Below are 22,966 nucleotides of genomic sequence, written 5' to 3'. Positions count from 1 at the left end.
ACGCTTCCCAAATTGCTAAACGGTGTTTTTTTTTCAAAAAATATTATGGAAAAATTACTTTAAAAAATTATACTAATTTATTTTTAGAAACTTTTTTTTGCCAATACTTCATTAATCATGCATGCCTAGTTTTACATGCGAGAGAGGATGGCCTAACCGATCCTCCCGACTGCACCCTTAGCATCGTGTGTCAGAACGAGGTGAATGGGAACGGGATGCAGACCAGGGATGATGAGTGGGTCCTCGTCAAGCCATTGCTGACGTCTCTCATAATCATGTCACCCCCCTGGCGTGGAGGAGATGAGGGGAAGTAGAGGAAGAAGGTGAGGTGGCCACTTACATTGGGCCTCACAAAGTTATTTTATTTTCTTCATGATGACTTGGATATCACGTTAGTAAAACCAGCTATCCATACTGCTACGGGACCTAACTTAACCCGGTTTTACAAGTTGGGGGTTTCAAAATTTTCGGTATTGCAATTTAAACTCGACAGAAAAAAAGAGGGACGTCAAATGGACTTATTCCTTCTTGAAAGAGAACCGGAGGGTAGCCTGGATCGGCCCAATCTCAGGTTAGTCATATAAAGGAGCCCGGCCCTGGTCCGACCCACCAGAAATGCGCAGGCCCACCCCAGCTCAGATGGGCCGATCTCCTTATCCTTCTCCTTCCCCCACCTCCACCTCGCTCTGACCACCCGTAGCCATTGCTCTTCCTCCTCTGCCTGCGGCCATGCGCGCCTCGCTCCACTAGGCCACACGAAGCACCGAGCTACTCCGCCGCGGCGATGGCCATGGCGCCTCCCGCCGCCGCGACCTGCGCCACCGCCCTACGCTTCGCCCACCCATCTTCTTCCTCTTCCTCCTCCTCTTCTTCTTCTTCGTCTTCTCTCCCTTCCCCGCGTCCTCTCGGTGGCGCCTGCGGCGGCCGCCCCCAGCACGGGCGACGGAGCCTCCGGGCCCCGCGACGGCGGGGTGGTGGGGACCGCGTCGCCGCGCGCGCCGGGCTGGGGGGCCTGCTGGGCGGCATGTTCGGCGGGGCCGGCGGCGACGACGGGGACGCCGCGAGGAAGAGGTACGCCGACACCGTGGCGCGCGTCAACTCCATGGAGCCCGAGGTCTCCGCGCTCTCCGACGCCGACCTCCGCGCCCGCACCGCCAAGCTGCAGGAGCGCGCGCGCGCCGGGGAGTCCCTTGACTCCCTCCTGCCCGTGAGTACACGGCACGATCTCTCCCCCGCTACATTTCCAGCTGCGGTTTCGAGATTTCAGTCAATGTTAACTGTAGATTTTGTGGTTCTAGAAATACCAGCATGCTGCAATGCTAGCTGTTGTGGCTCCAGACAAACTAGTTGGGACTTGGGAGTAGATGATCTCTGAACATCCAGTAACAATAGGAACAAAGGTGGCCGTGAAGTTCAACGCCTAGAATCTAGATGATCAGTAACTAAATGTGTATAGTATGAGTAATACAGCGCTCCTTTTGCAACTCTTCTTGGAGAAGGATAAGAAGCAGGAGACGAGGAGACAGATAAAACCTATGGACATAGAATGAGGCCAGTGATTTCTACAAAGAAAAAAAACAAGTGTTCAATTAATAAAAAAATCATATGTTGTTTAAGACTTCAAGGCTGTGTTTGTTTGTGCCGGTTGGGAACCTTCTCCCCCGCCACGGAAAACTGAGCAGTTCATTAGCGCATAACTAATTAAGTATTAGTTAAAAAAACTTAAAAAATGGATTAATTTGATTTTTTAAAACATTTTTTATAGAATTTGTTTTGCAAAAAACACACCGTTTAGCAGTTTGAAAAACGTGCACGCAGAAAACAAGAGAGTTGGGAACTCTAAGAAACGAACTCAGTCTAAGGACAATACTAAGCAATATCACTTGAACAATTTGCATGTTTTATGCAAATGCTGATATGCCAACTAACAGCAGCTAAGTTGTTGCTGCTGTAAGATGAAATGTGATTCATGTTCAATGTTCATTTCTATTGATTTTCTTTTGAGTGACAAACATATACTTGTACAAAATGTTATGTTCACATTTATTCTCTGCCATCAGATTATGCAATGACTCGGACTAGGGCGTAGTACATCAAGTTGAACATAAAAAGATGACCTAAACTTAAAATATTTGAAATTTGTGCATGAAAAAAAAATTCATATTGCATTAAGAAAGGAAAAACGACATCCTTGAGGTGGCTTTCCATAGAAAAAGTAACAATGATGTGGCAACCCAAATGGCAATAACAATCACCTTGAGTTTTGATGCTTGTCAGCAAAACTACCCTCTAAAACTTACTGAATGTGTAAATTGGCCCTTTCTGGAAGTTTAGGGTGTTAAATAACTACCTTTTCAAGGCAGGACGTTAAATGGACTTATGTTTCAAAGTTCAGTGGTGTGAAATGTACTTATTCCGATTTTTTAATACTGTAGAAAAGCTAAATCTGTTACATATTTAGATTAGTCAACCTTAAGTTTGTTTTTTATTGCTTTGCTGGCTATTGCAGGAAGCATTTGCAGTTGTGAGGGAAGCTTCCAAGAGAGTTTTGGGCCTTCGTCCCTTTGATGTACAATTGATTGGTGGAATGGTTCTGCACAAGGGGGAGATTGCAGAAATGAAAACAGGAGAAGGGAAGACCCTTGTGGCCATTTTACCAGCTTACTTAAATGCTTTGAGTGGAAAAGGGGTGCATGTTGTAACTGTAAATGATTATCTTGCAAGACGTGATTGCGAATGGGTTGGTCAGGTTCCCCGATTTCTAGGACTGCAGGTTGGCCTAATTCAACGTATGTCATCAAATCGTTTTGTTCATTGTTGTTTTTTGTGCCATCTCCTAATTAAAAATTTTGTTCAATGTCCGGCTCAAAACTTCAAATATGATTAAGTATACTGCCCTGCCTGAGTACTAGTGTACGGAATTTTCCTGGAAGATATTAGTACTGACATATATTTTGAATAAATTGAATTATGGAAGCCCAGGGGACCTGATTTTTCATCCACAGAAGCTTGACAACTAATAAGGACGTTTAACTTGGCCTACTGTCAAAGCGAATTAGCTTGTATCAGGCACTACTAAACTATAGCTTCACAGGGCTGACTTGCAACCTCTCTTTAGATTTTGTGTTTCATTGGTTTCATTATTGGCTATTCTCTGCTTTCTTGTGATGGTTTGTTGAACCTTTACTCTTTATTTTGACAGAAAACATGACACCTGAGCAAAGGAGGGAGAATTACTTGTGTGATATTACTTATGTTACAAACAGTGAGCTTGGTTTCGATTATCTAAGAGATAACCTTGCAATGGTATGCTGTTTCCTTTGATAGTTATTTGTTAATGCCTGATTGGGCACATTCGTCTTTGAAGTGTCATAATCACATTTCCCTCTCCCTGTCCATAGGTGAAGGAGTGCAGTGATAACAGATTCACAGATTCTGCTAACTGATTCTTCATTTTTTTTGCAGACTGTTGATGAGCTTGTCCTGAGGAACTTTAACTATTGTGTGATAGATGAAGTTGATTCCATTCTCATTGATGAAGCAAGAACACCTCTTATAATATCAGGCCTTGCTGAAAAGCCAAGTGATCGGTATTACAAAGCAGCAAAAATAGCTGAAGTTTTTGAAAGAGATATGCATTACACTGTGAGCAATGAACTATTTTTGTTCCTGTGTAATCATCTTTTGATCATGTAACATCATTTTAGATTATGTCATATAGCATATTTTCTATACTGACAAAGGCCCGTGCGATGCAATGGATATTATAAGAGATAAAAAGCAAAGCAAAAATTACATGTTTATAGCATAGTTAGTTGATTAGGCATATAATTTTATCTCCAAAGACAACCATACTGAAATATGCTGCTAGATCACCTCTTTTTTATCCTCTTCGTCTATTTCCATAAGCCATACGGTCGGTTAATACGAGATTGACGCTTATAATTCATCTATGGGTGGAAGGCGAATTTGAATGTTTTGTATGTAACCCCTTACAATTTCTAGAATCAGCAATTCTAGGGCCATTCACATATTGTGGGGACCTTATGCTTGTCGCCCCACATGTCAGTTTGTGGTGTTGAAGGCGGACTCAGACACCACCACTAACATTATTTAAAGTAGTACAGAGTATAGATGCTTGTATCGTGATATTATATTGCTCATACAGTATGATTACTCCTAGGCACATTGTGCTTATTCATAATTTTATCTGCTTTATTAGCTATAATGCTAATTGTGATCTTATAAATGATTTCCTTCAGGTTGATGAAAAGCAGAGAAATGTTTTACTTACAGAAGAAGGCTATGCGGACGCTGAAGAAATACTGGACATAAATGATCTATACGATCCTCGTGAACAATGGGCTTCATATGTTCTGAATGCAATCAAAGCTAAGGAACTCTTCCTTAGAGATGTGAATTACATTGTCCGTAGCAAGGAAGTGCTTATTGTGGATGAGTTCACAGGTCGAGTAATGCCAGTAAGTGTTGCATCATTGTTATCAAAATTGTGAAACATTAACTCATCCACAAAGCTGAAAAATTAATTAGTTCTGTTGCCTCCTGACTAGTACATGCATGCTCTACTTCTAATTCTCAACAACTATTTGACATAGAAAATTACTCCCTCCATTATGTGATGAACTCATTGTCATGGAATTTGTGGTTTCAAAATACAAGTTCAGTGAGGGATTAGACTAATCTGTAGCTATTGGATAATTTTACTCCATATTCTGTCCTTTAATGTTGTTAAAGTTGTAGTTCGAGTATGCTATTTAATAGTGGCATATGTGGTCTAAATCAGTAACGTACTGGTTGATCTACATGGTTGTGCGTGTGGGTCCACACCATTTGTGCAAAACATTCTATTTTAAAAGCTTGGTTGTGTTTGGGAGTTGGATCAGAATTTAGTTTAAATTCGATCTAAGTACCAGCCTAGTTATCTTCCTCCAAATTCGTGAGTATTTGATGCTAAATTTTTTGTTTGCATCCTTCTTCATTATTTCTGCAGTCATGGTTATCTTTTTGTTCAATATCTATCTTAGTTTAGTTTTCACTTTTCAGATGTTACCTTTTGGCAGGGCAGAAGATGGAGTGATGGTCTTCACCAAGCAATTGAAGCTAAAGAAGGTGTACCTATACAAAATGAAACAATTACCCTTGCGTCAATAAGTTATCAGAACTTCTTTCTACAGGCAAGTGACAATTTTTTTCCAATGCTGGAAAGCTACTCACACATGATTGTATGATATGTAAAATGGCAAGCATCCATTGATCATACCCATTGTTACTAGCAGAATACTTGTGGAAGAACATACATAATGTGCAAATGAACAACAATCCACAGATTGCCATGCCATACTTGAACAAATGATCTAATTATCCACCCTTAAAAGATCATGCCAACTCTAGGGGTTGTGGTGGGATGGCAGACTCAACCACCACCACAGTTAAGTTCTTTGATATAGTTGAGATACAAGGTGAACTGAAATAGCTCCTCCATCTGTCCCGAAAAGACTTGATTTCTAGCCATTCCAAGAAAGTGTAGTAGTGAGGGGAAAAGATTATAGTGCCCCTCATTAATGGGTATTGAAGGGATAAAACTGCTTGATTTGTGGACTGAGGGTACTTAACTCTTCTGGGACAAATTTTGAGTGCTAGACATCATGTCTTTTTGGAGCGAAGGGAGTACTAACCATTGTTTAGCATTTCGTTTCTTAATGGTAAATCTCCCCTTTATTTTCAATATTTTCTGTTTGTTGTTTTCTAAGGGAACTGATTCATTCTGTGGCAGTTTCCGAAACTATGTGGCATGACTGGAACTGCTGCTACGGAAAGCCAAGAGTTCGAAAGCATATACAAACTAAAAGTTACCGTTGTTCCAACAAACAAGCCAATGATACGAAAGGTGCCTGCCTTCTTTCTACTCTGCGTGTTTTAATTCTAAATAGTTGTGAAAGAGATGTCCTTCCGATTCAACTTCCCCAACCCCTTTCTCTGACAAAAGATGATTTCATTTCTTCCTATGTAGGATGAATCGGATGTTGTTTTTAGAGCAACAAATGGAAAATGGCGTGCTGCTGTCGTGGAGATATCAAGAATGAACAAAGTTGGTCGCCCTGTGCTTGTTGGTACAACTAGTGTTGAACAAAGTGAAACCTTATCAGAACAATTGCATGAAGCAGGGATTCCTCATGAGGTATGCCTGTTCCTGTTAGCTTCATTAACAGTAAATATTCATCTCTGTTGGCTTTCAATTAAAAGCTGGCCCTTTGGCCTCTTGTCTTAAAAACAGTACATATTCAGCTACTTTCCATTTAGTGCAATGCTATAACAAGAATACTGATCTTTGCATTCTCATACCCCATACACCACAAAAAAGAGTTTTGTGCATTAATGTGTAGCTTGGTTGATGTTTCAGAGCAAACTTTTGCTACTTGCATTCCATCTGTAGGTTATTTAGCACCCACCCAAGTTATTGCCCAAGATAAATTAGTGCTTGAGTCGCAGCTGGAGTAGATGAATATTAGTAGGAAGGTGATGAATGACATGCTATGGGCTGCGATACTGTTCTGTGAACAGTAGTACAGTACACATGCTGTCATGGGCGTTGTGCTAAGGGGCCGAGGATCAAGGCAACCCAGTATCGATTGTGGTACACGGCACAGGAATAGAAATCAGTTAACCCCTCACTCTCTATATTCTATGCATTTGCATGTTTCTTGTTGCTTTGTGGAAGCCTCTTCTGCTGCTGCCGCCTTATTCCCTCTCTACCCCAGCTACCCTATACCATCTCAAGACTACAGCTTAACTGCAATAGAAAAAGGAACTATCTGAGAAGCATTTATGCTAGCCTTCTGATTATGTGCTTCAAACTTTGGAAGCCACAAGCTCATGATTTCATTTCCTAACACATCGAAAATCGTCTCAAGTTTTACTTTGAATTTGTACTGTAGGTCCTCAATGCTAAACCAGAGAATGTAGAGAGGGAGGCAGAAATTGTAGCTCAGAGTGGACGCCTTGGTGCAGTGACAATTGCCACCAATATGGCGGGACGTGGTACTGATATTATTCTTGGAGGAAATGCAGAATTCATGGCAAGGTTGAAGCTGCGTGAGATGCTTATGCCAAGGTATTTAATTTTATTGTCAGAATTTCAAATGACACCAGATATGCTGCTCCTGACTGTTTTCTAACAAAAACAAGTATTGATTCAGTTCTTTATTTACTTGCATGCCTGTTGCTTGCACTAGTTCCACCAAAAAATAAATATAACTAGAATGACATGAATTAACTGGATTTCAGCTTATAAATTAAACGTAAGTGGTATATTACTAGAGGCGGTATAACAAGATTTCAACATATATGTAACCACCAGAGAAACCATGCTGCGACTACTGGTAAGATCTTTTGTGGTGTTTTACAGTGACTTAGTGTGACCTGCTCACCTGCCAACGTACCCATACCCAGTGAACCTTAAAGGATTGCAACTCTTCTGATTTTATTAGTGTTAACACAACCTTCAGATTGATTTCACCCGCTTGAATGAGTTGGAAGCTGCAATGGACCTACCTCCTATTTTGACGAACTTTCCTAGAAATGGCATGTTGACATTATGGTTCTTTTGATTTCATTCATTTGATTCTGTCAATACACCTAATGTGACCATTGTTCTCTAGTACAGAACTGGAATTGAACTGTACTGTTCTCAACATGTTCGCATCACTGCTTATATTTACTTCTGATTCTGGCATCATGTTTCAGAGTTGTTGATCCATTGGATGGTGTCATTATATCTAAAAAGCAGGCCTCACCTAAGAAGACATGGAAGGTACATAATGAACTATATCTCTAATTATCACCTTTTATGTGAATTAATGCGAATTGAATATCACGATTCTGAGCTTTATTCTTCAGATAGTTGGGTTATGATTTTAGTTGCGATAAATTGATGGTGCTTTTACTTATTGCATCTGCCCCCTTTCTCAGACAAATGAAAGTTTGTTCCCATGTGAACTTTCAAAAGACGCACTATCATATGTTAAAGAGTCTGTTGAAGTGGCTGTCAAAGCCTGGGGAGAAAAATCATTGACCGAGCTAGAAGCTGAAGAGCGGCTCTCCTACTCATGTGAGAAGGTATGGCTTTGAAGTAAAATGTCTTGGATCTCCATTTGAACTGTTGGTCACTTTATCATAGTTGAAATGATCAAATGACAGGGTTGCTTGCTACGGTAAACTTGGTCATGCCTCATAAATACCATTTTAATTTTTACCAGAATACTGAAAGATAGCTGGTTTGGCATGATTTTCATAGATTTTCAGTGGCTCAACCAGATAATTATTCCAACGACCTAGTGGGAGTTCAAGCTGAGATTATTTTAAGATTTTAGGATAAATGTATTCAACATAGCTGTAAAAATATATGTGAATATTTAACACTTCTATTTTGGATTTTGGAGTGGCCAGTTTTTTTCAACACTGCAAGTTTCAGCAACTTATTTTAACATTGATTTTACACAAGCTATATTGTCAGTGTCAGGCAATATTTACGCATGTATGTGGCACACCATGCACTGTGACCCTCTAACATTTGCCAGCGGCAGTGTTGTTTCTGAAACAAAGCTGATTTGGTTCCAAGGGAATGAACACTGTTGATTTCGTTCCAAGGGAATGAACACTCTTGATAGTATTAATATCTGTATTAAGGGCTCTTGCTGATCTCCTACTCACTCTGCTTCCTCCTGGGTGTATTAGGATTTCATGGAAGTTTTCTTAACTGAACATTGGGAACTGTTGGAGTAATGACTTTCACCAAGAATAAGGAAGTCCTGAGGGTGTTGGCTCAAAGCAGAATAATAACAAACTGTCTGCACCACACCATAAAATAGGGAAGATCTATACTAATAGTGGAATTTGGAGATATACTTCCAAAGGTTGCTGTAATTGCGAACAAGGGATTGACTAACTGTAAGTACAGGTCCAAACATTACAGTGAAGCCACGTAAAAACTAACTGAAATATCCAGTATGATTGCAAAAGAGAAGAAAAACCCTCTGAATAAGATAACAACTTTATATAACAAGGTGCACACATAAAAAAAAAGCACACCAATGGCTTGGATAGATGCTACACGCATGGCAATGAACACCGGTGAATTTTTGCTTTGTTCCTGGAAGCCAGGAAGGTCATTGTATCAAAATTAACTGTCAGTATGACATAGAGAAAAAAAAGTTTCTGCCGAAAAACTGTAACCAAACAATCAGTCAATCATTCAAGAGTACAGCCTTAATTCACATTTCACATAGGTATAATAGGTTGCCTATCCACCCAAGAACAGTGGCTCGACGCATGCATTATTGTTGGTCAGGGCCCTGTTGGTAGTAAGCAGCCTGCTCTCCTCCAGACTCCAGTGGCATTACGCTTCTTGAGGACGGTACATGGCGTGCGTGCGTAAATCATGATTCCTGAGAACTGCCGAGCAGGGGAGCAACCCTAGGCATGAGATATAGTAGAGAGACATTTCTGAGTCAGGAGCTTGCGCATGCCTGGAATGCTGTATTGCTCTAATGGCTGAAGGCATTGGGCTACCAGTGCACTGCACCTTGTGGGATTGAGTTTGGTGGAGTAAGTTTGAGTAGACTGGGTTAGTATTTTGGGTGCAAAGACAGCAGTTTGACCCAGTTAATGGTATAGGTACCTACCATACATCCTAGCCCCATGGTTCTCCCACCACAGCAACCTAAAGACACACAAAAAAATGGATGCAGGAAGTTTAACTGTGTTTCTTTGTATCTCAGGGACCAACTCGTGATGAAGTAATTGCAAATCTGAGAAGTGCATTCATGAAGATAGTGGATGAATATAAGGTTTACACAGAGGAGGAAAAGAAGCAGGTTATAATGCACAATGAGGAGGATATTTACATATTCATTCATTGTTATTGAAGTGCACAGAAATCATGGTATTGTTGTCATTTGTTCAGGTCATTTCAGCAGGTGGACTTCATGTAGTAGGAACAGAACGTCATGAATCTCGCAGAATTGATAATCAGGTAATATACTGATTGAGCTATCATTGTTTGCAAGCAAATTGCAAGATTCTGCCTTTGACACAAGCTCTTTCCGTATTTTGCATATGATCATGGTCAAACTTTGAAAATGCTGATAAATCCCACAGTTCCCTACATTTAGAGATGGTGCACTTCATTAGTAATATTGATTTCTTTGAACTCCAGAACAACTACTAACTTTTTGATAGTGTTTTGCTTATGACACTTCCCCATGGATCATCCCATTTGATTTGTTTGCATTATCTGGTATAGCTCCGTGGTCGAAGTGGCAGGCAAGGGGATCCTGGGAGCTCTCGGTTCTTTCTTAGTCTTGAGGATAATATATTCCGAATTTTTGGAGGTGACAGGATACAGGTTTGTGTTATCTTCCCTATTTCCATTTCCTCTCTCTGGATGACATTGCAACAATATCAATATTGTAGGGCTGCAAATGTACATCATTGCATCCAAAGTAACCTATCTCAGTATTTGAATTTTCTACTCTTAGATGACTATATTCCTCATTCATGAAAGTGGAACATCAGAATCTACAATCCATCCACTGCTAAATCCAACGCATCCTAATGAAAGTACAGCTACCTCACAGCCATTTGGATTGGGTGCCATGAAACGTTTCAGTATCAGTAAATAGTAGTTGATCCATATGTGGTTTGTAATTTCTTATCTCTCTCAAGACCGAGATGGATCTCTCTGAAATGGAGTAGAATTGAACACCTTTTGTGGTAGCCAGAAGAACAAATCTAGGGTTCTACAATATGCTATTCATACTCCTGGACGAAACATATCTTAGGGCATCATATTTATACTTGCTAGAGTGGTTATATGTCCTGATTTTAAGCTTGATTACATCAGCATTAACTGGGACAAACAGTTTAATCACACATCAAAACACAAAGGACAGCAAGCATGGCATATACAGTGACCACAACATTGCATCCTAGTTCTTGGATCCACTGTATCACATCCTAGTCATTTAAGCAGACTTGATGAAATGCTGGGCGCTGGCTTTGCTCCTAACTGTCCCTCATGCGAACCCTAATTATTCTGAACTTGTCTACAGAGTTTAGACATCCAATTTCAGGTCCTGACATATTGCTTCTTTCAATAAATTGGATGGAGTACTTCTTACCCAAAACACCTGGCGCAATTATTCAGCACCCTAATCTAATTTTTAATCAATACCTGTTCTAACCAGTAGTATCAAGAATGTGTCTGGTACAGTAGAAAACCACTGCATGATTCAGTACTACTTGCATTAGTTCAAACATTTAATGAGAGCCAATAAATAGAACAGTATAAATTCAATTGTCTGATAACATTGCCATTCGTGATGTACGTAGGGTTTGATGCAAGCCTTCAGAGTCGAAGATCTTCCTATTGAGTCGAAGATGCTGACAAGGGCTCTAGATGAAGCTCAACGGAAAGTTGAGAACTATTTCTTCGATATCAGGAAGCAATTATTTGAGTATGATGAGGTATTGAATAGCCAAAGAGATCGAGTATATGCAGAAAGAAGACGCGCTCTTGCGTCTGATAGTCTTGAATCACTTATTGTGGAATATGCTGAATTAACAATGGATGACATTTTAGAGGTTAGTTACACTTACCAGCTACAATTTTTATATATGTAGTTTGGTAGCTGTTCCTAAATACATTAATGATAAGCCTCATTGTTCTAAGCCTTTTCTCTTATCGGTAGGCAAACATTGGCCCTGATACCCCGAGAGAAGATTGGGATCTTAGCAAACTGATAGCTAAACTTCAACAGTGAGTTTTCAGATAATGTTTATACATATGTATTTGGCCGGAAAAATATTTCATGGGATCTATCGGCTGTATTTATGCATATGCTTATACATATTTAGATCCTTTGTAACATTCTGATTACCTTTTTTGCTAGGTATTGCTATCTATTAGATGATTTGACACCAGAATTGTTGGAGGGCAAATCGTCAAGCTATGAGGATTTGCAAGAGTACCTTCGTACCCGAGGACGTGAAGCATACTACCAAAAAGCTGTTAGTTGTTTTTTTCCTGTGGATTCATGAATAGAAATGCTTTGCTTGAATTAATATAAGATCACGTAAAGTTTAAGCCTTAACAGTAATGCATACCATTATTGACAGAGAATTAAAGTTTCAACATTACATTTTAGTTCACACCATTTAAACTGCCCTACTAAATTCAGGAAATATAATTCAAACTACCCTATCAAATTCAGGTAAAATAACTTATTATGAAAAGAGGAAAAAAGAACTAATTTCACCAGAATACAAGCAATAGTTCTCCACTGTAAACACTTTAATACACCTATGAAAATTCAAAGATCAGTGGCACTTCAATTCAAATGGAAATGAAAATAACAAGTTAAATGAGCTACTGTATAGGAACTAAAAGATGCAATCCTTCTTTGCCATAACACTGAACTTCCTTTTTTCCATATGGCAGGAGATTGTGGAGAAACAAGCTCCAGGCTTGATGAAAGAAGCTGAGAGGTTCCTTATTCTAAGCAACATTGATAGGCTCTGGAAGGAACACTTGCAGGCATTGAAGTTTGTGCAACAGGCTGTTGGTTTGAGGGGTTATGCCCAACGAGATCCTCTTATTGAATATAAACTGGAGGGATATAATCTTTTCTTGGATATGATGGCTCAAATTCGGCGGAATGTAATTTACTCTGTTTATCAGGTTAGTCTGTCCTCTGACTCAAACTTGCCCGGTCCTTTCAGTGTTTCTCTAGAGAATAAAGCATGCACATTACAGAGAATCAGAAGAGTGCTGTGGTTACATCCCAGATAACTCTTTTTTTTTTTTATATATATCAGGAAACAGATTTCTCTTTGTGCACCGCCTTATATCATTAAAACATAGCTAGTCACTTAGTAGCAGTGTTTGAACAGTTTTGAATCACAAGATCACGTTACAGCTAGTGGTCTCTTGCACTGTGATATGTGCATGCGGTGTCCTTCTCTTGGTTCTGATCCATTTATTTCTTTGCATAAATATCACTTAACTCTCACACGTTTGTTCTTGGTCTTCCTATACTCATTCTGCGCAACCCACATATCTGACGATTTTACCGACTTGTCGTTAATATTTCTGACAGTTCAAGCCAGTGATGAAGAACCAAGAAGAGGAGAAATCTGAAAAGAAGGGGACAAAGAAGAAAGTCGACAAGGGTGCTAACAAACTTGGTGCTGCCCAAGCTGCATCTTGAGTGTGGTCACTAAAATTTTGTCGTTATATATCTCCATGTTGGTGGTCGTCGTCCCCAGCCCTATAATTAAGCCTATAGGGATGTTTGTCAGAGTAGAGAGCAGTACAAGTAATGAGATAATTCAGTGCCTTGATGCTGGAATACAGTTTCTTAATGTAAATGTTTCTTTGACATGTCGACCAATCAGCTACGCCCATGCCCTGGCATATTGTTCATAGTAGGCGACACCAGTCTTACAATTGTAAAAAGATAACTTTGCCAACTAAATATTTCTTTTACCTCATTCCGCAGTTTTATACAACTATTTGTCTGAATGCACCATATTTTTGTAGAGTTGTACATTTGTTGTGTCGTTGAACTGATACCTCCATCTGCAAAAGTCTCCAATACTTGTTGAACTGATACAAAGCATTTTACTTCTATTCGAATAAACTCAGATGTGCTGTTGGAACTCCTCATCTACAAAAACCTTTTCCTCTACTTGAAACTTGAAAGCAGTGATAGGGAATATTTTACTTTTTTATTTCAAATAAACTAAACTGATGTTACTTTTATTCAAATAAACTAAACCGGATGGTACGACTTGAGTTCACATAAACAATATCTCTCTTAGATGTAATAGAAACTCTCTTAAAGGTTTCAACCTTGTTTAGAGGAGATTGATATCCAGGAAACTTTAAACTGGATATGAATTAAGCCAAACTCCCTGAAACTACTAATATTAACTAAAGTAGCATAAGCAATATGAATTCTTCAACTAAGAATATATATTGTTTTAAGATAGAAGCAGCAACTTGTATTTCAGCACTCAAAGGTGTAGCCACACCTATCAAAATTTGCGGTCACGCCAAAATCTATCTCAACAATGGCCAAAGGATGCTAACCATATTTGCTCTAGAATTCTTCCTCCCAACATGGTAATTATTCTACAAAAGAAATACATGATTGTAAAAATACATTAGCAAATAAAAGAAAAAACAAATAAAATCATACTTACATTTTCAGATATGCCATTTGTATTATTAGAGGAATTGACAGGTGTTGTTTCACAACCATGTTGATGTACTTGAGATATGGGGCGCATATCTTGCGTCGTCGTTACTTCCTAGGTGGCTTGTGCTATAACAAATTAGTAAAGAAACTATGAGTTTTGTAAAACTAATTATGGAGTGTTATGGGATCGTATCATGTATATAGAATTCATAAATTGAAATATATATTCATGAAAATATTCATACAAATAAGTACCTGTTGCAACAACATGATTTGCATAAACTTGATGTGCCATTAGTTGGCTCTGATATATGGCTTCATCGACTCCTTCCTTGTTGAAGGGCATATTAAAGCTCTTTGCATTGTTCAAGTTAGGAGGCCGCAGTACATTGGAAGGTTCCATGTTGATGATGTTTTTGTGATGATGACGCATGTTTCTAAGCCCATGATAATTAGCTGTCAACAACGTGGGTTCCTTCAACTTGGGTTGCTTGTTACTATGTTCATTGTAGCAGGATTCTGATAGAACTAGTGGTTGATTGTTCATGCTATCATACTTACCATAATGCATATTTTTTTGTTGGATAGAACTGGTATTGGTATTGTCAACAATAGGTAACTGTTGGTCTTTTTGTTCAAGAAGATTCTGACGTTTCTGATATTCTTTTTGAAGACGTTTCTTATGCTTCTACAGTCCACAAAACAATTTTTATACAATTAAAAATTCATAACATTCACAACAAGATAAAAACAATAGAATATTATCTATTCTAATTAGGAAGAGAGAAGTTTTGATCTAATTACCTGGAGATAACTAGCAATGTTATCTCGGGTTAGACTTGGATCATTCATCGGATCAATCATCAATTTCATCAACTTAAAGTATTTTTGTGGGCACCGGGTCTAATAAAACAATAGGAAATAATTTATTATTAAGCACTAATATTTAGTAAAATGAAGGAAGAATAATTGTAAACACTATCAACTGAAAAAAATAATATTTAAAACAAATTTCACTTAGAGCCATTTTATATATACACCGTGCTCTTATTTAAAGTGCTATTTGTATACGACCTTATCAATTACCAATTATGTTATTAAGGACCAATATTTGGTATTATCATCATTAAAACCTATACATATAAGGCTATATATAACACATGAAATAAGAATTATAATGACTGACATTTGAACGGTTTGAAATTGATCCTCTAATTGTGCTCCATTTAAAAGTAGGATATGTAAAAGAAAACAAACTATGGTACTAACATTTTTTTCATAGTCCTCTTGGATCTTTATTATCAAAACAGAGTGATAAGAATTCAAATCTTAACATAAATACCAATATACGTACACATATGAAATTTGAATGTCATGGAGGTTTAATTATGTATATCAAAACTAACATTTAATATATACATCCATTAGATATTGGAAATTTAAAAGCCTTCATAAATTGTAGTTTGAACATAAAACTTGGTAAATAAGATTATTTCATTGTTAACTACATAGAATATGATAAACATGTAAAGTAATGCTAAATAAACATTAATATGGATCTAGTATTAGATACTATTTCCTCGGTCCCAAAATATAGCTGCCTACTCCCTCCGTCTCAAAAAAAACTCAACATAGGAGAGGATGTGACCCCTCCTAGAACAACGAATCTGGACACATCTCCTCTTAGGTTGAGTTATTTTAGGACGGAGGGAGTAGTACGGATGTGACATTTTCTAGTACTTTGAATCTGGACAGCGTAGTACTAGGAAATGTCACATCCCGTACTAGGTAGCTACATTTTGGGATGGAGGAAGTAGCTATTTTGTATGGCTCCAAAACTCTAGTATCGGACAATGTTATTATGTATGCATATACGACATCATAGATAAAGCTATGTATTACTTTGTGTCAGCGAGAGCTGGTTAAATGCTTCCCTGAACATCTTCCGCAGCTCGTCTGTCCAGACGAGCCTCCGCTTCCTCTGCCGATGCTGGCGGCCAGATTGCACTTTGGCGCGCCGTTGTTTCCTCCGGTTGTTGGTCGCCCTTTTCACCGACGAGGCTATCGCCGCCGCCGCCGTTGCCGCCATGGTCGTCGTCGCCGGGGCGCCGTTGCTGCTGTCACCGTGCGGTGATGCCGCCTGCAGCCTAGACGACGACGACGACGACGACTGTGGAATCTCTCTGTTGACCGTGGCAGATCGCCCGACGACGACGGGGTCGAGTAGTTGTCCTTCTTCCTCTTACGTGCGTGAATTGGGCATGGGTAAGAAACTGTACTCGTTGCCTCCCTCATTCCTCAGCACTGGATCGAGTATGTGGAAAATTAAAAAGAAAAAGAGAAGAGTTAATTGCCATGTACTATATATAGATGATTGATAATAAAACAATATATGCATGCAACTTTGCACATCACACGAAAATATATAGTATGTACATATATGATTTTTCACATAGCAATTAAAAAATTAATTGGCTCACCAACATATTTAAACAATATGCATGTATAGATTATCTAGGGATCGGATGACATATGTTTCTATTAATTTATATACACGAATCAGTCACGTACGTATGGCTACAAAACTACTTTGCTGCTACGTCGGTTTAATGCGCGCTCTTCCATGCCTTGTTGTTATATTAAACTTAGTTATTCTTCTTTATCCCAAAAACCATTTTCTCTCTTAAGACTTGCTTTTACAAGGAGAAATAGATGCATATCTATCCATATTATTTTGGCTATATATATGTACCTAGACAGGATTTTGGCATACTAGTGTTTGTCATAATTCATAGCCAAATTAACTCTCCTATACTACATTTATGGGTGGATATTGGAGTATCTCTTACAAAGTTGCTTAAAATCAACGTTTAAACTAGAGCACTAACGTACTCAATTCAAACACTTCGATCAACCTGATTGATTAATTAACAAAAGTATATATATCTTAGAACTCATCTCTTCAAAGGACGCCGTCGATCGGCGAAGAGGGAGAAAAAAAAGTAGGGTTGGACTTAAACCCTAAACCCTAATTAACATACGATAGAAAACAGTTATTATGTCGAAAAGAGACATATACCGAGTAGCCTCAGCCCTGTCTCGCGTAAAAATTTCATGATCTCTGGCCTTGAGCTTCTAATGATCAACTCTTCTGAAATCACCACGAAATCGAATTCTTTCATTCTCTCACGCAGCATCTCCACGGCGGCGTTGATCTCCGAGCAAACCGTCGCTGCAACCAGCAGCACATCATCAACAAAAAAAATTAGGTTAATCTGCAACCTAATTACTACTAGTAGTACAAATATATCCATAATCCATGGAAGCAAATTTTGATTAATTAAGCTTCAAGTACACCTCGGAAGTTCACTCCAAGCCTCGCCACCACGGCGCGCCGCACGGCGTCGTCTCCGACGACCACCAGCCCGTCAGGGTTCTGGGATTCGGACCGAGTGGGCCGAAACTCGGTGAAATTCGCCCATCTCGGTGGAGCCCGAGACAACACTAAACCGGCCAAAAAAATTCGGCCCAATTTGAATTTTCAGCTCAGCCCAAGGTCCAAAACAGCCCTCAAGTATTTGCCCTAGTATAAAAGTGCAAATCTCACACCAAAAAACCCTAGTTCACTCGTTCTCCTCCCTGTGCACCTTCCCTGGTGGCGGCTGGTAGAGAGACTAAGACGGAGACGCGGAGCAGCAGCTCCGGCGTCCTCCTCCGTCTCCCAGCTCCATCTCCTCCTATTCCCCTCCACCATCTTCTCCTTGAGGCCCTAATCCTCATTCCCTCATGGTGGCGTCGTGCGGCAGCGATGGCACCGGTGGTCAAGGCAATGGCGGCGGCAGTCGGACGAGGAACAGGGGCAATGCAACAGCACCAGATGCACGCATTGGTGTTGGTGATGCTACCGATTTGCCACAAGAAGCTGCGGTGCCACGATCTCCACCAGCTTGCCAAGGTAAAGGAACAATGCCCCCTGTTTTGTTAGAACTAATGATGTTTGTGTGAAATGTATAGCAAGGCCATGTATGTCTTTGTTGCTTGTCCTTTGGCCAGCATACCTGTTCTGCTCTATATTGCAAGGTCAAAACACATGCAAATCTAGTGTCTTTTGTTGAGCAAAGGTCCTCAGTAGATAATGATAGTTGGCTATAGATGGATATACTTTAGTATAATGGGAGCAGATGCCTTTCTAATTGTAAAAAAAAACAAGATTCTATGCAGTATAGAGTAATGATCTGAAGCCTCAAGAGTCAAGACTAGCAATTTAATTCTATTCATGCTGATGTTTATTTAAAATCTACCCATTCATGCCTTCTTAGTTCTATGCTTGGATTAGCTTGTGAATTTTGCAGCCAAATGAATGAATGATGCACAGAAAGCAGCATAGTTTTGAGTCCATGCTCTATAGCTTGGTTAGCTTATTACTAGTTGAATTAAATTGATACGTGAATTTCCTACCCCTTTTTTTTTTTTTGCTAATTTTATGCATGAAATTTTTTTTGGACAGTAGGTCTAGGAAACATTGAAGATGTGTGGAATCATGGCACAAAGCTTGCTGGCCAGGGCTTTGGATGTGGGTATTGTGGGTTCACAAACAAAGGTGGAGGTGCAACCCGACTAAGGGAGCATCTTGGTGGTATAACAGGCGAAGTGAGGTCATGCAACACTGTGCCCCCGAATGTGCGGCATGCAATGAGGGAGGGTCGACAGTTGTCAAGGAAAAGGAAAAGAGAGAGAGAACATCAAAAACTCTGCTTGGAGAGAGAGCTTATGCAAGGGCTAAATGGTGGAGAAGAGGTGATTGATCTTGGAAGTGATGAAGAAGGGCAAGTTCAGATGGCAATAAGAAACTCATTGAGAGATAAGAACCTTTCTCGTGCAATAGAAAGAAGGCGTGGGAGTGGGAGTGGTGTCCGTGTTTCTCTTGGTAAAAAGAGTATCACTGCCTACTTTGATAAGGACTTGGCATGTAGCAAAGTATCCTTGCAGCCTAGGATTGACACTGTTCTTTTGGAGGGATCTAGAGAGAAATTGGGCCAAGCTTGGGCAAAGTGGTTCCATGCGAACGACATTGCTGGGTTGAAAGCTGATTGTCCGTACTTCTGTGCTGCAATGAAACTTACTCAACAACTGGGCGCTACAACACAAATTCCTACTGCCAATGGAATTGATGGGGAATATTTGCAAGCAAACTTTGAGGAAGCAGAACATTCTCTTGAACAGTTCAAGCAAGACTGGAAGCAATATGGTGTGACTGTTATGTGTGACTCATAGACAGGACCTACCGGCATGGCTATCATCAACTTCATGGTGTACTGTAATGCACGCATGTTCTTCCATAAGTCTATTGATGTATCTGCTCACAAGCAAAGCGCAGGTAAATGTTTCTGCATGATATATCAATGTCCCTCAAGTTTCCTTCCTTTCCTATTAAGTTCTTGCTATGCAATTTGCTGTGGTTATTAAGTTTATGCTATGCAATTAGTTTCAACTATCAGCTGGAGATAAAAACTGTATTTACTGCCAATAGATACTAAAATTAATTGTTTCGTTGTCACTTAAGTTGTCTTCCTTTCCCTTTAAATTTCTGCCATGCAGTTAGTTTCAACTATTAAGTCGAAATATAAGTTGTATGTATTACCAATAGATACTAAAAATAATTGTTTTGTTGTCACTTAAGTTGTCTTCCTTTCCCTTTAAATTTCTGCCATGCAATTAGTTTCAACTATTAAGTCGAAATATAAGTTGTACGTATTACCAATAGATACTAAAAATAAATGTTTTGCTGTCATGCAGATTTTATGTATGAAGAGATTAGAAGGGTTGTTGTTGAGGAGATTGGCCCTCAACTGGTTGTCCAAATCGTCACAGACAATGGGTCAAACTACAAGAAAGCATGTGAGAGGCTTGTTGCACAGTATAAGCATATCTTTTGGCAACCATGTGCTGCTCACACTATCAACCTCATGCTGAAAGACATTGCTAAGTTTCGGAGGGTTAATAATGTTGTTGCAAGTGCCAAGTTGATATGTAGGTTCTTTTACAACCATAACAGGTTGCATGATGAGATGAAGAGGATGATCGATGGGGAGTTAATAAGGCCCAATGCTACGCGTTTTGGAACTGTGTTCATGTTTCTTCAGAGTTTTCTTGACAAGAAAGACAAGCTCCGAAAATGGATGGTTTCAAAAGATTGGAAAGAAAGTGATTGGACAGATGATGAGAGCTATGACTACACTGAAGCATGCTTGACAAGCAGTACATGGTGGTCAGCACTGGAGTGGGTAGTAGGTGCAGTGAAGCCACTCTATTTGGTGCTGCGATATGCTGATACACAAAAGAATTGTACACTCCCCGGTTTCAAGACAAGAATGATGGCAGCCATACATGCAATGGAAGCTCAGCTTGGTGGAGGGTCACGTCAATTCCAAGCATTCATGAGTAAGGTGACCAAAAGAGTTTGCAAGATGGAAACAAATACCCTAATGGTTGCAGGTATTGATCAATCTATTAATAACAAATTAACAATTTACATATGTACTGCACTGGTTATATTTCTAACTTCTCTTTTCCACCATTCACTTGTAGCTGCTGTTCTTGATCTGGATACTCACTATAAGTACAACTTCAGCAAAAATCCTGTATATGCTTTGGCGCTAATAGATGCTTTGGAGAAGATGGTAGAGACACCCGATGATGCCGTTCAGGCAATTAAAGAAGTAGTGAATTTTAAGGAGTGCATTGGGAGGTTTAATCGGCATGTGGCACGTGCTGGAGCGTCATCTATGTCCCCAAGTAAGTCTTATCTATCCTATCATAGTTCTATCTTTAAGCACTTTAAGAAAGAGTTGTAATTAAATGCTAGTTCATATGGATTATCTCTTTGCTGTTGAAAAATATCCAGATTAACTAATGTAATAACGTGGATAAATTTTGCATTCATTTTTATGTAGTAATTAGCATATTTTTCTGCAATTAAGTGAGTGATCAAATTACCTTTATCTGTAATGATATTCTTATTTGGCAGGTGCTTGGTGGTTCCAATTTGGAAGAGAAGTTCCTACCTTACAAAAGTATGCATTGCGTATTGTTTCGCAATGTGTGTCATCCAGTGGCTGTGAGAGAAACTGGAGCACTTTTGCATTGGTGCATACGAAGATTAGGAACCGACTAAGCTACGACAAGCTACATAAGCTTGTGTATGTTCATTATAACTTGAAAGTACGTATCCAAGAGAATGAGAGTGGACAACAAAAGGAAGTTGATCCATGTGCTATCATGTTGGATGCTGCAGTATTTGATGAGGAAAATCCAATATGGGACTGGTTGGATAAGTCCACTGATGAAGTAGGCCCTTCTTTGATTGGAATGTATCAGAGCTTTGAGAGGGATTTTGCTGCTGGTGGTAATAGGAAAGGGAGGAGGGCAAGAGTGGATGTGGAGGGTGAGGAGATTGAGTTTGAGGAAAGTGAAGATGGGGATGAAGAGGATGAATTTGATGACGCCTCATCTGGTGGTGAAGATGATAACAATCATGATGATGGTATTGATGAACTCACTGCTAATAATGATGACAATTGTGATGAGCATATGGGAACCTCAACATGGGTTGACCAAGATGAGCTTGTGAGAACATCAACCAGGGTTGATCAAGACATAGAAGCTTCAGCTGGATCTGGACGACTCAAGCGAAAGAAGAGGAGGATCCAGAGCCTCTACATGAGAGAGTAGCAAGTCACTTATGTAAGTTGCATGCCCCATTTATGATTTTGGCTAGTGTTGATTATATCAGTTTCATGCTTAAGTATAATACTCTCTGAAATAATAATATTTGTATCTTCATGAGTTTTTGTTCTTCTGCCAATTTGATTGTGCTTGGTTTGACATGTTTCAGCCATGCTGAGCATATTTTGTACTTGTCATACCATTTCCAACCAGTTGATTCAGTTGATTCACCAAAAAAACATTCTTAATATGTTTTATGCATGATGTTCAGGTACAGTCCAGCAACTATGGAGCATTTTTTTGGGGCATATATGATCATTCGGCGTCATGGTTGGACACCATCAAAGTGAATGGTGCCAGTGACAACAGACATTTCATAGCTGACTTTTGGGTGTATGGCTGTAATTCTTTTGGGTGTATATATGGCTGGACTGTAATTATTTTAGACTTTAGACTCTATGATGGAGTGATGACTAGACTTATGGACTACAATTATGTGGTTATGACCATGAACTTGCTATTAGCAGTATGCATATGCAGTTATGAACTTGGCTTTAGCCTTTAGGACTGCATTATTGCATTTGTAATGAACTTGGAAGTAAAACTGGTACTACTGTTATTCTGGTTATTCTGCTTGTGTGCTGATGCTTGGAGCCTGGATGATCCTTCGATGATTTTAGCTAGTTGTCTGATGATTGTTTTAAAATTTGCATCAATGGTGTTATTCTGCTTATGTGCTGAGGCCGGTATGATCCTTTCTTTTTTCCCCCAGTTTTCAGCTTGTTTGTTTAAAAATTGCAGCAAATTCGGTCAAATTTTGTCCGAAATTTCTGAAATTTCCGAAATTTGTCCGTTTCGGTGAGGCCCGAATTTTTTACGCAAATGAATCCCAGAACCTTGCAGCCCGTGCGGCGGCGCGAGCGTCGTCATCGGCGGCGGCCGGCGACGGCCGCCGGCGTCTG

At 39.6% G+C, this 22,966-nt stretch overlaps 1 protein-coding gene and 2 pseudogenes across 1 annotated transcript; 2 read left to right on the top strand and 1 right to left on the bottom strand.

Annotated features, from left to right (window-relative positions):
* The first annotated feature begins 680 nt into the window (after positions 1-680).
* On the top strand, positions 681-13,569 carry LOC127776654 (protein translocase subunit SECA1, chloroplastic). Its single transcript, XM_052303152.1, has 19 exons — positions 681-1,207; positions 2,510-2,789; positions 3,203-3,306; positions 3,466-3,645; positions 4,263-4,481; positions 5,082-5,195; positions 5,795-5,908; positions 6,032-6,199; positions 6,957-7,132; positions 7,765-7,831; positions 7,990-8,136; positions 9,798-9,893; positions 9,983-10,051; positions 10,322-10,423; positions 11,410-11,661; positions 11,769-11,836; positions 11,970-12,087; positions 12,518-12,757; positions 13,176-13,569. Exons 1-19 carry the CDS (start codon positions 785-787, stop codon positions 13,284-13,286), a joined length of 3,048 nt encoding a protein of 1,015 aa, XP_052159112.1. The 5' UTR covers positions 681-784; the 3' UTR covers positions 13,287-13,569.
* Positions 13,570-14,140: 571 nt separating this feature from the next.
* On the bottom strand, positions 14,141-15,152 carry LOC127776658 (uncharacterized; annotated as a pseudogene).
* A 2,913-nt stretch (positions 15,153-18,065) lies between these two features.
* On the top strand, positions 18,066-22,010 carry LOC127769888 (uncharacterized; annotated as a pseudogene).
* The last annotated feature ends 956 nt before the right edge of the window (positions 22,011-22,966 follow it).

This window comes from Oryza glaberrima, chromosome 1, assembly GCF_000147395.1.
Source record: "Oryza glaberrima chromosome 1, OglaRS2, whole genome shotgun sequence".
Taxonomy (NCBI): domain Eukaryota; kingdom Viridiplantae; phylum Streptophyta; class Magnoliopsida; order Poales; family Poaceae; genus Oryza; species Oryza glaberrima.
This window is presented reverse-complemented; position numbering and strand designations above follow the sequence as displayed.

Bases quoted from the DNA above. Each gene is read 5' to 3' on its own strand.
- LOC127776654 (XM_052303152.1), top strand. From the start codon at position 785: ATGGCCATGGCGCCTCCCGCCGCCGCGACCTGCGCCACCGCCCTACGC. The intron at 5,909-6,031 runs GTGCCTGCCTTC...CTTCCTATGTAG, and splicing joins ACAAGCCAATGATACGAAAG to GATGAATCGGATGTTGTTTT. The intron at 10,052-10,321 runs GTAATATACTGA...TATCTGGTATAG, and splicing joins CTCGCAGAATTGATAATCAG to CTCCGTGGTCGAAGTGGCAG.